General features: G+C 32.3%; 3 protein-coding genes across 7 annotated transcripts in view; 1 reads left to right on the plus strand and 2 right to left on the minus strand.

Annotated features, from left to right (window-relative positions):
* LOC107609520 (phosphatidate cytidylyltransferase 1) lies at nt 47-4,554 on the plus strand. Its single transcript, XM_016311517.2, has 12 exons — nt 47-262; nt 596-754; nt 1,524-1,789; nt 1,946-2,097; nt 2,186-2,327; nt 2,430-2,586; nt 2,917-2,964; nt 3,074-3,160; nt 3,267-3,395; nt 3,680-3,736; nt 3,916-3,999; nt 4,169-4,554. Exons 2-12 carry the CDS (start codon nt 620-622, stop codon nt 4,256-4,258), a joined length of 1,347 nt encoding a protein of 448 aa, XP_016167003.2. The 5' UTR covers nt 47-262; nt 596-619; the 3' UTR covers nt 4,259-4,554.
* LOC107609519 (trigger factor-like protein TIG, Chloroplastic) lies at nt 2,236-9,230 on the minus strand. 2 transcript variants are annotated; one of them, XM_016311516.1, is made up of 14 exons: nt 8,842-9,230; nt 8,120-8,203; nt 7,730-7,858; nt 7,288-7,376; nt 7,021-7,204; nt 6,699-6,789; nt 6,433-6,587; nt 6,026-6,118; nt 5,844-5,936; nt 5,463-5,543; nt 5,185-5,334; nt 4,934-5,029; nt 4,730-4,842; nt 2,236-2,575 (listed from the first exon to the last, which is right to left on the minus strand). In XM_016311516.1, exons 1-13 carry the CDS (start codon nt 9,187-9,189, stop codon nt 4,765-4,767), a joined length of 1,671 nt encoding a protein of 556 aa, XP_016167002.1. In that variant the 5' UTR covers nt 9,190-9,230; the 3' UTR covers nt 2,236-2,575; nt 4,730-4,764. The 2 variants fall into 2 exon arrangements, with proteins under 2 accessions (XP_016167002.1, XP_016167001.1); XM_016311515.2 differs by lacking the exon at nt 2,236-2,575 and having other exon boundaries at nt 4,594-4,842.
* The window catches only part of LOC107609569 (protein GrpE), a 2,908-nt gene continuing 655 nt past the window's right edge, over nt 10,662-12,914 (minus strand). The window contains exons 2-6 of one of the 4 annotated variants that reach the window (XM_016311575.2): nt 12,523-12,727; nt 12,248-12,444; nt 11,990-12,157; nt 11,341-11,469; nt 10,662-11,078 (exon numbers count right to left, since the gene is read on the minus strand). In XM_016311575.2, the coding sequence (XP_016167061.1) occupies nt 10,989-11,078; nt 11,341-11,469; nt 11,990-12,157; nt 12,248-12,444; nt 12,523-12,727 (789 nt within the window). In that variant the 3' untranslated portion in view covers nt 10,662-10,988. Of the gene's footprint in view, nt 11,079-11,340; nt 11,470-11,989; nt 12,158-12,247; nt 12,737-12,914 lie in introns of all 4 variants that reach the window. The other 3 variants (XM_016311573.2, XM_016311572.2, XM_016311571.2) reach the window with 3 other exon arrangements.

The raw sequence follows: 12,914 nt of genomic DNA on the forward strand, positions 1-12,914 counted from the left end.
AGCTAAGAAGATAAGATTTTATTGTTAATGTTATACATATATTTATGATCACTAGGCATAAGGAATTGGAGTGTATAAGGAGGGACGATTATATAGTTAGAAATATTTGGGTGGTCAAAGAAAACCGCTATATAGTTTGTTGTGTCTCTCTTTTCCCTCAAACATAGCCAAGCCACATTCAACAAATTACATTCACATCACACATCACACATCACATCACATCCTGCGTTTTCTTCCTCTTCAACAACGTAACTTTCACCAAGTAAGTAAATTCTCTCTTTTTGCATTACAATAATAACTTGTACGATTTCATTCTCAATACTAATGATCATGCATGTCATTTCTTTCTTGAGTTTGAGATAGGCAAAGATCTATTCTATTCCAATAATAACAATGCATATATTCATTGTTGAATTAGGTTAAATAATGACACATAATACATTGAGATCAATTTATGTTAAGTGTATGGTTTTAAATTGCGGATCACATAACATCATCACATGATTTTAACTTCATTATTGTTTTTGAAGATCATATATAATCATGGATTTGCTTATTATTATTACACCCTAAATTTTGTGATGTATGATGTTAGGGGGATCAAGGTCTAAATGCATTCATGTCTTCCACTCCAAAACATCTCCGAAATATCTCTACATCATCAATGAGAGATATCAATAATGAATTCCATAACTGTAACTCTCCAAGAACTCCAGGTTTTATTCGCCAACGAAAGCATTCACACTCAAACGAGGTTAGTAATTTGTTCAATTATATTCGCAATTAAGGACATTGAGTAAGCAGACGAGTAAGCTAACTACTAGACCGATTCAATTTAGTTATTTATTTGAACATATAAATATTAGTGTACCTCGTAGGTACTAATATGTTATTTTGAATAACTATCTTGGGTTGGTCGAGTGGTTAGCTCACGTAAGTGTTTGGGGTTCAAATTTTATCTTGTACATGCAGTAATCTATTGGCCAGCGACAGACACTTAGATAGCGTTTGTTTTGAGGTGCTGGGACAGAGGTTGAGAAACTGAGACTCAGTATCATATTTATTGGCTCAGAGACTGGTATTAAAATTTTTGTTTCTGTCCCTAAAATTTTAGTATTTCAGTATCTTCAAAAAGTGAGGACATTGGAGACCAAAATTTTTAGAGACGAAAACTGAAACTTTAATAACATTTTATACCTAAAATACCCTCATTTCAATTAATTAATTCCAATTTTACTTTTTGTACAAATTAAATTAGAGTTTTATTTTTATTTTAATTTTTGTCTTTTATTTTGCACTAAACAGAATATTGAGATTTATTTCAGTCTGTCTCGAGTCTCTGTGCCTCAATTTCAGTCTTTTAATCTCTGTCTCTCTACCAAACGCTACCTTAAAGAGAACTCAATTTCGCGATGAATTAGTTCTTAATCTGTCGAATTAAAAGATAACATGGACAACTAAAAAAATATGTTATTTTGAATATAGCAATATGCTGATTTTTTTTTTCCTTAAATTATGTGCAGATTCCTGCAGAGATAAGCAAATTAAATGGGACTAACCATTTGCTTATCGATGACAAAGCTAAGTACAAGTCAATGTGGATACGTGCATACTCATCACTATGGATGCTTTTAAGTCTCTTACTTCTCATATACTTGGGTCATCTTTACATGTGGGCCATGGTGGTTGTTATTCAAATCTTTATGGCACATGAACTCTTCAATCTACTAAGAAAGGCTAATACTAATAATCAAGATAAACGTCTCCCTAAGTTTAAGTTCTTGAACTGGTAAGCTACATACTACTTTCATTTTCATGCTAAATAGTGTCTTAGGTTTTGATAACTCTTGGTTATCTTAATTAGGATTAGGACCACTAATTAGGATAGAACTATACAGAGATATTAAAAAATAGCAAGATGATGATATGATTTTGAATGTTGTAGGCATTTTTTCTTCACAGCAATGCTATACGTATATGGGCGTATTCTGAGTCAGCAACTTGTGAATACAGTTTCATCAGATAAATTCCTATATAGACTTGTCAGCAACGTCATCAAGTATCAGATGGTTATATGTTACTTCCTATATATTGCAGGTTAGTTATTTAAATTAGTTGCTTAATTATTACAAAGTTTAATTATAATTATATCAGAGTAATTGGTTTCATTTATATATAATCTCAGGTTTTGTATGGTTTATTCTTTCACTAAGGAAGAGATATTACAAGTACCAATTTGGTCAATATGCATGGATTCATATGATACTCATTGTTGTGTTTGCCCAATCTGCATTCACTGTAGCCAATATATTTGAAGGCATATTCTGGTAATATGTAATACATTTTCATCCATTACCTTAAAATATTATATCATTATTAAGATTAAGATTAAGAAGAAACTAACTAACATGTTAAATTTTGTTATGAAGGTTTCTTTTCCCTGCAGGGCTAATTGCAATGAATGATGTTGCTGCATATTTCTTTGGTTTCTTTTTTGGGAGGACACCTCTTATAAAGCTTTCTCCAAAGAAAACATGGGAAGGTTTCATTGGAGCTTCTGTTGCCACCATGATTGCTGCATTTGCGGTAACCATCAATCACTTGTTTGGCGAGAGAGACAGATATTGAAAAAGATAAAAATACATCTGTTTTGATATAAAATTTGTCTATTTTTCTATTCGTCTGAAATCTAAGAATACGAAAATAGAAAAAGAAATAACTTTTTTAGTAGTTACTTCCATGAAGACATCTTCATGTGAAGATATTATGGACTATTAGATAGTTTGACATGTTTGACTGAACCATCTAACGGTTCGTAATATCATGAGTGGTGGCCAACTTTTTTTTCCTAAGAACAAAACATGTTAAAAAATGACAAAAAGACATAACTGATTTAACTGTTAATATTTGCTGCAGTTTGCTAACTTCTTGGGTCGCTTCCATTGGCTAACATGTCCAAGGAAGGTAACAATCTTTCATTGGATTAAACTAATTAATTAATATATGAATTTGACCAAAGGACTTGTGATGTTCCTAACTATGGTATCATTTTTGGTGGAATCAATCAATTCAGGACTTATCAACTGGTTGGCTTAAGTGTGACCCTGATCCAATATTTAAGCCAGAGTACATTCCTTTACCAACATTAATTGCTCAATGGGTAATTCATAATAATAATTCTTGAGTTTTAGAAATTTTATTATAATAATCATAATCTTATAATTAGGCTCTTTTTCTTTTTAAATAATTTTGCAACATGTTTTTAGCTTCCTTGGAAAGAGATAGCAGTTTTGCCAGTACAGTGGCATGCCTTGTGGATGGGACTATTTGCCTCCATTATAGCACCATTTGGAGGATTTTTTGCAAGTGGTTTCAAAAGGGCTTTCAAAATCAAGGTCTTTCTTTGCTCTTTAATTTAATTTGGAGTAAATTAGATGATATTACATATGACCAATTATTTTTCAGTCAATATCAGCCAACCTTTTCAAAATTATCCTTTTATTCTAAATTTTAAACTCTAAATCTGAACTCTAAAACCTAAATTCTCAAAATAGTGAGCATTAAAAAAAATTACAATAAAAAAAATAATTAATGTTAGTTAATTAAAATTTGATTCCCTATATTTATTCTGATGTAAAATACTATCTCAGTGTCCCTTAATATCTTTCTATGAATACAGGACTTTGGAGACAGTATACCTGGACATGGTGGAGTCACTGACAGAATGGATTGTCAGGTATATATGAATCTATAAATATTAATAGGTATACAGTAATCTAAGCAGACAATAATTTAATTCAGGGAATAGTGTCACTATAGTATTACAGTAATTAACTTGCTGTTCAAGATATTCATATGCAATAATCCAAAAAATTATATTGTTTTTACACTGTGTTAGCATGCATCCCTTTTCAGATGGTAATGGCTGTTTTTGTCTACATCTACTATCAATCATTCATTGCTCCCCATGACTATTCAGTTGAGATGGTTTTAGGCCAGGTCAGCATTCTTTTTCTCTAAGAAATTTATTTAGTAATTTTCCATTAAGTTGAAATCAGATAACTCTAGTTCCTTCTAACAATATTTAGATGTTCTCAGAGAATACAAATATAACCACTTAACTTTATTTAATCTAAAACTTATATGCAATTATCTATTGATGATGTAGGTATTGAGGAACCTTGATATGGAGGAGCAACATGCTCTTTACAACAAGCTGGGGCAGGTTTTAAGAGAAAGCCGTTTCATTCAAGATTGATTTAATGTACATTTTTTTATAAACCATGCTTTCATTAGTTAATATTGATAGATGATGCCCCTATTGGAACAAGGGGGTAATCATCAAAAAAAGAAAAAAAAAATTGGTTTTTGACTCATACTCTCATTCTAGCTGCTCAAGTAGGTACAACTTATTTCTCTCTAGGCCTTTAACATTGAAAAATTTAATATTTGGTATTATTGTTACCTGTTTGTCTGAAACTTTAAATAGTTTGTAATCTGAAATTACAACGCTGACAACAAAGCATTATCTCATTAAGTGGGGTCGATTATTGACGTAACCTGAGGCAGGCCATGTCAAACTTTGCAAAGAAGTTTAACACAGACAGATGTTTCTAAGTTGCAATTATGTTCTTAAAATTATTTCTTCAAAATTCAATCAATAATAGTTTATTTTCTCATAACATACATCAGCCGAAACGAAATTCATACAAATAAATATAGAACTTACACTTTCTTGGCTTTGCTTTTGCCACTGTTTATCTCTCATCTGGTTACATACTGAATCTCTGCATGTTCTCTCAACCATTCAAGCACCTTAGCTCCTTCTAGTATTTCTTGGACCTTCATAGAAGTTCAAAAGTATCATATTAAATCAATGAGTAGAATGAGTATAGAATTTAAGTCAACAAACTTGAAAGAACATGCAAATTACCTGATCCTTTACCCTTTCCTCATCATATTCTTGATTTTGACGTTTGAATTCGGTGATGGAATTCTCAACCTCCTTGACAAGGTCCTCAGTGGAGAACTGCAAAAGAATTATGCAGAAATCATTTTAATAAGCACAAAGCATTCAACAAACATACTAAAATGGTCCAATAGGAAAGCAAATGTTATTTCTCAATCACATCAAATTGAGTGGCCAAAACATAAAGGATAAATGTCTTAATCAGATAAGCATGCCTGCAGATTTTCGCGCCTATATATATCACCAACGGCCAGATTCTGTTTTATCAAATTTCTTATATTGTCCTTCTGATGCTCAAGATATTCATTCACAGCCTTTTGACTTGACAGAGAAGCCAATTGCTGGTCATTTAGATTCATCTTCGCCTGCATAACATTAGGACAAGCAAGTATAGTAAATCATGTGTAGCGCGGAGAAACAAGACGACCTTTTGTTTTTACAAAATATTGGAACACAATTTACTTGATTTGCTTGAAACAGTTGCAATAAGTACCTGTATTTCTAAAAGGCTGGCTCCATATAGCTGCCTACCTTGTTCCTCAAACAAGGATTGAGGTATATCAACTTCTACCATCTGAAAATGACAAGTATAAATATGTGTTGTGATAAACAATGCATACACCAGCATTTTCTTGTAGCAGGTAATGCAAAAATATCAACAACGGATGTTTTCCAAGTATAAATTTTCCAACATACTTGATATAGATTATTTGACCATTCAGGCCATACAAAAAAGAGGGTCATATCATTATCTCATCCCTTGTTAATGAGAAGTATGCAAATTGCAAACAAAATTGAGAAACATGCATTGCAACCTACAAGACTAGACAACTTCAAAATAATACTGCTACCAATCAATACAATGTCACTTTACCTTGGAAATCTGATCTAATATAGCATTATCAGTTGCTTGTTCTCTAGCTGATTGCTCCACCTCTTGACATCTCTGCAACAATAGGTCTTTGACCTGAAAATTCATACCAAAAAGTTAAGACTCAGAATTCAACTTGATATAATTCTTCATTTTTACACTCTAAAATGAAAATAATTCTTCACCTGTTGCACTGTCGTGCATCCAGGGATAAGCTTATCAGCAATAGAATCATCCAGTTCCGGCAAATCTCTGTAAAATAGTTCTTTGCATTCAACCTATAATCAATGAAGAGAGGTTTAATAAGCATGACTCAATATAGTCAGAGGCCGGTCTAACAGCTAAGCCAATAATAAGATAATAAATATCTAGTGACGAATGAGGATACATGAACTACAAAATTCATGTTCTCAGAGCTAGTGAAGCACTCTATGTATCCTATTTAAAAGGTCCAAAGTTTTTAACAAAAGGAGGATTAAAAGCACCATAGAAGTCTGTAAAATATGCGGCTACATAAAGCACTAGGCTGGCTTGTGGCCCTAATACAATAAACTTTTGGATTGAGCATGTGAATTGTGTATAAGAAACTTACAGTAAACTGAGCATGAACACCACGGAGATTTTCTTGATTCCATGTTTCAGGAAACACAAGAGGAAATGACTTTGTTTCACCCGGACGAATTCCAATTATAGAATCAAGGAAACCGGGCAATATTCTGTAACCATCTTCTGTATCGAAGTTAAATCCTGCACACGCAATAGAATAAGGTTTAGCGGAAAAAAAGTTCATGATATACCACGAACAAGAATGCTACCCCTATATCGGTATATGATCATCCTTCAAGAACATCACCAGACCTTTACTTTCAGCAGAAGGAATATTTTTAATCTTTGATTCATCTTGATCAATGGTTGTTGCTGAGATGTCAATGACAACAACATCACCAGCCTGCAAACAAAATAAAGTTGATGTCAATTTGGGCAAAAAATAATTACCAGGATAATACTAAATACAAAGAAAATGAAACACTATTTGATTGCCAATTATTTTCTAGTAATTAGTAAAAATATGAAAATGATCAGAACTTCAAAATTTGAGGAAAATGATTAAAATGTTAGCAAAGAATCATATTAAAATGCATGTACACCAAGTTGATGGATATAAATCAAGTTCAGCCACCTGTAGTCCTCTGTCAGCAACAACCTTCAGCGCACCAATGGATTTGTGACGCCTTTTGAATTCTTGTTCAGATGCTTTCTGAGCATCAATATCACTGTCTATTTCAACAACAATTTTCAGATTCTTGTATCCATTATCAGGAACCCATTTGATTTCAGGTACAATATCAGCAAGGACATCATATCTGGAGAACAGAAATCGGGAACAATAATCAATAAAACTTCCCACCGAGTATTACACATTTAGCTTAACCAATACATGTTGTACCTAAGACTCCCTTGAGAAGAATATGTTTTCTCCAACTCAGAAAATTTAGTCACTATACGCACAGAGTCCGGCAAAGCCTTTCTGGTAACCTAATAAATAGAATGGATCATTATGTATTAAGTATGAGACCAAAGTAGTATATCTTATCTAATAATCCATTTGTTTTTTCAGTATTAACTTCGGATAAACGATAAATAGTAGAAAACATTATAATTAAACAAAAAGATCCCTTGATCAGTATCAATCTCAGCAGCATATAGATTTCAGGCCATGTTGTTGACAATGAGGAAAGATCAATAACTATTTAAGCATCACTTTGAAGAATGAAGAGAGATTTCAGTAATTTCAAATAAACGCAACGAACTGAATTGTATAATAGACTAAACATTAGGAAGAAACTAAGACATAAGAAGATAAGAAAGTAAACCATAATGCAACATACTGAAGTCATAGCATGTGGAAGTGTTCTCCTCAATATAGATTCGATTGTGGCCTTCTGAACATTTTTGCGCCCGACGTAACCGACAAGAATACTTTCTGGAACCGGCTTTCCGGGGCGGAATCCGGGGACCTGTTGATGTGAAACGGTAAATTAGCCCATAAAAGTAGCATACTATTTCAAAAATTTTGGATACATGAATCTTGAGCAAACTTCTGAGATATATGGTGAAGCAGTAACCTCGGACTGTAAAAATTAGTCAGCTAAAATATTTTATAAGAATAACAAGGTAGGGATGTTATGCTCATCAATGTAGATACAAAAGAATCATAAACTGCGGGCATTATAGATAATAATTGCATGTATAAAGCATAAATTAAGTGGTGATAGTACCTTTGCTTGCTTTGTAAACTCAGATATGACCCTTTTGTAACAATCCTCACAGACAACTGGTGGCACCTCCACTTGAAGTCTAACCTGCAATGAAATGAGATAATATGTTGAAATAAAAGGTCAGTTTTTTTAAGGGTACTGAATATATTATTGAATGCCTAACTACAAGTGCATATAAATTATAAACTAATTGAATCCTTCTTTATAGTCCCACAAACTTAGACTCATAAAATTTTCAATTAGGTTATTTCTAACTATTTTTTGTTTAAAAATCCATTTTTTTTCCGAATATACGTTTTTGTATACCAATGAAATATTCTAAAAGCAAATATTCTATGATTATTGTGTTTTCTTCTTAAAAATAACAACTAACAAGGATCTAATTACAAAATTTTATTTAGTATAGGACCCAATCATAAACTTTTAAACATTTAATTAAAAATTTGATGAAATTATGTGTAATTAAACCTTAAGTAATCATATATAAAAGCATATTATTGACAATAGAAATTAAAAAATAAACCAAAACCCTTAAAAAATCTCACTTTCTAAAATAGTCCTAATTGTGCAAACACCTTACTAACATAGATTGCAGAAGCTACTCTATTGAGCTAGAATCTAAGCAAACCAAAACTTCGAGCATCGATGTAATTATGTAAATGAGCTATTAAAATCAAAGCATTGACAGAAAAAAAAAACGGATGAAGAAGAAGAGCGCATACTCTGGAATTGGGTTCTTGTGTTTCGGTGACGTTCAACTCTGCCGGAAGACGGTCCATTTTCTCTTCTGTGGAAGAAGCAGCCGCCGAAGAAGAAGAAGCTGAAACAGTGAAGGGAGAAAAACTACCGTGATAATGGTGAAAGAGAAAGGGTTGTTGTTGGAAGTGGTGAAGAACATGATGATTATGATAATGAGATGATGAGAGGTTGAAGTAGTTGCTGGATTTGGAAGGTGTTGCATAGTTACAAGTAGTTGCACGAAGAAGAGAGTTAGAAGAAGAAGAAGAAGAAGAAGAAGAAGGGGAAGTGCGATGAAGAAGAGTTGTTAAGGTTCGAGAACAGAGCTCCATTCTTGAAGTTAGTAGCAGATAGACTTCACAGCTTGCTCGGATAATAATAATAATAAATAAATATATAAAATTAGAAACTAGAAACAAAGATATTTATAAATTATTAATAAGATATTTAAAATCTATTTTAATTTCATATTATTGCATACAACCAATATATTAAACAATGTGTTAGCAAATGAGTTATAGCTAAAATGGCATAGTCTCCCCATACTCAATTAAGAGGTTGCGAGTTCGAGTCTCCTATCTTTAGTAAAAAAAAAAAAAACGTGTTAATAATAAAACATAGAAATTATCACTTAAAGTGGGAAAATTCTAAATACATCATCGATAAATTAACTACTTTTTAGGAGTGTTTGCAATGTGGTTTGGATAGGATAATTTTAGAAAAAAAATCCGATCCCATCTAATTTCAAGCGGTTTTGGTTGGATTGGATATGTGGTTTTATAAATTAAAAAAAAATTAAATACATATAACAAATCTCAACATCAAATTTTAAATAATCAACAATAACATAACAATTTCAATAATATCTTAAAAAACCAATCATAACATAACAATAGAAATAAAATTATAGGTTAGTTAAAATAAATAAATAAATAACATTTTGAACAGAAAATATTTATTAAATAATAATAATAATACATGAATAATATAAAAATGTATAACAAATTGAACATGTTATAAATATAATTGTAAATATAATAATAATATTATAGCACATTGTGCAGTTTGGATTAGATTGAATCGGTTATGAAAAGTAGATTTGAAATCCGATCCGATCTAGCGATTTGCAAAAAATATAATCCAAACAAATCCGAATTAGTACGGTTTTAATCAGTTTTCAGTTTGAATTGAATGAACGGTTTAATTTGAATCGGTTTGAATTTGAACACCCTCCTTCTTTTATGGTCCAATAAACATTACTTTATGAAAGGATTTTGCTATTTTGTAGCTAAGGGCAAAATCCTAGATTTTGCTATTTTAGTTATTATAAAAAAAAAAACTAGTTATTCTTTTTTTGTAAATAAAATAAGTCTAACAAAATATTCAAATCTGAAAAAGTATTGAAAATAATAAAATAAAATCGTTGAAAGGCAACTAGAAAATTTTAGATGTTTGCTCTCAAATCTTAAGTTTGATCCAAGGAGTTAAATATGTTTGTAGAAGGAAATTAAATACGCAATTATTCTCAAATTACAAATTATATTATCAGAACAATATTCTTAGATTATCTAAAGACAGATTTATCTTCGTATAAAATTCTTACTCTACATTTGATTACAATAACTCATTTATGTCCTTTTCTTTAATTATATCTTCTCATTTTTCTTCAATTATTTTGTAGTATTCTGTAGTAATCAATTAATGGGAAGGAAAAAATTATTCTTCCTCCTCCATGGTTTATATAGAAATTGTCTTATCTGAAATATGTTAACCAAGTCATGGTATGCTTAATTAGAGGTAGATATGAAAACTATGGTATGAACATACAACTACAAGGGTTGCATCCTCCCACTACCAAGAATTTTACTATAAAGAATCAGTGTAAGCAGCATTGTTACAAACCAAAATCTGATGGTAGCAAACCCATCTTTATGGCATCATTGTCACTCTAAAAAGCTTAGAAGAAAAGAATAGTCCATTGCTCAATGGTAAACAAACTGATCATGATGCTCTGAAAAGATACATATTTGGAAGAAAAATTAGATGATTCCCAATAAGAACTCACTTAGGAATCTCTCTTTTTTTAATCCTATGAGCTCTTACTAGTTACCATGTGTTAATGCCTAGTCTATCATTCAGCTGCATTCTTATCCTCCTCCACAGCTTGGGTTACACCAACTTCGGCCGGGCGAATAACGCGATCATAAAGCTTATATCCTGCCTGCAAATGTATCCATAAGACATGATTTTGAATCATTTCCAAATCACTTAAATAAACTATTGATCAAAGAGCCCTTTTATGGGAATGATTGATAATGATTGAAGTGGGTTACAAATGGCGAGATTGGTCCCTTAGTATTGTCACATTATAACTTGAAAGGGAATTACGAAAAGTAACATGTGATGAGATGAGATTGTTAAGGATTCAATAGTTGGAAAACCGAATCGCAGCCCTTCATAGGACCAAAAGTTATGTAAATTACCTTGAGAACAGCAGCAACGGTGCCTGGAGGCTTGGAGCTGTCAGGAACTTGGAAGATGGCATTGTGCATATTCGGATCAAAGGGCTCATTTGTAGGATCGAACTTTTCAACACCAAACTTTTTAAGTACCTGTAAGCAGAAGCAGTTACTTCAATAAGCTTATAAACTTGAAATAAATTTAGCAGGTTTGATGATGCAGAAAGGTACTGACGTGCATCCCCAAACTCATCATGCCACCTCCATGAAGGCATTTACAACGAGAAGCTTGTACAGAAACTAACGAGAAAATCGTTAAAGAAAATAGTTTTTGAAGTTAAAAGACAAATGCAGCCCCCAAGTCTCAAGGGTACTGTTTGCAGGCGCCTCAGCCACCACCAACCAACGCGAAAGCCTAGAGCCCAGAGCACTGTATCCTAGTGCTCAACAAATCACACTTGCACTCACATTCACACAAAATATTCAACCCACCTTTAATGATGAATACAAGTATATAACAGCAATAGGTGCGAAGATTTTATTTTATTTTTTTGGGTCCCCTTGTTGGGCAGGGAACCTTATCTATGCAAATTACTCCAAATAAAAGATAGAAAACTAGATTAGCTTAGACTACTACAATTATAGAAAATGTGAATAAAGTAGAACATTCTACCTCTGAAAGTTGCTTGTCGGTCATTTCAACACCTTCCAAAAGTGTTTTCAAGAGTTTTACGGATTCGGAGGTGTCATTTGATGCATCAATCTTTGAAAAGCTTTCCTTTACAACAGAGGAAGCTCTTCCCAAGTTGTCCGCAACATCTAGTAAGCTCTTTGCGAAATTCTGAAACAAATTTAAACCATTCAGCTTACAGTTAATAAAATAAAATAATAAACCACATTATTTAGGACAAAAAAGTTCAAAATTCTAGACCTGTATGGCAAATTTTTTTGAATTCTCTGATTCACGTCTAGTTCTGTCCATGACATTCTCCATCTCTGCATAAGTACGCAGAACTTTATCCTGCATTTTCTCAATCTCTTTGTGCTTCAAATTCAAAAGTTCTTCCTTCTCAGCAACAAGCTTAATTAAATCATCCCTTGATAGATCTTCACTCTCTATATCAGAATCTGAATCAGAAAATGCAACTCGTTTAGAACTTTTTCTCCTCCTTTTGGGGTTTTGAGATTGAGAATCAGAAGCAGAACCTGATTCTTCTCTTTGATCAGCACCTTTGGCTTGTTCACCCTGATCAATTTCCTTCTCATCCACACTTGTTTTGGCAGGGTCATCATTTGTAGAATCTCCCACATTATTTGCCTTTTCCTTTTCGTCAGGTGATGCTGATGAAGAAAATCCAAATCTTGGAGCCAGAGAAGGATTTATTGGTGGATATAACAAATTGGCTTGAACCTGAATCAGCTGGAATATTAGAAAGCAATGTTAAACTTAAATGAATATTTTACACTGCATGGGTTCATTTACTCAAATAAACAGTTTCAACAGAAATAATTGCATCATCTTAGACTTATAGTTTTACAGGGCATAATATAGAATGATAAGTTCAAGCAAATTGTTCTGCTCCCCATATTTTTTTTTT

Source organism: Arachis ipaensis, chromosome B07 (assembly GCF_000816755.2).
Source record: "Arachis ipaensis cultivar K30076 chromosome B07, Araip1.1, whole genome shotgun sequence".
Classification (NCBI taxonomy): Eukaryota; Viridiplantae; Streptophyta; class Magnoliopsida; order Fabales; family Fabaceae; genus Arachis; species Arachis ipaensis.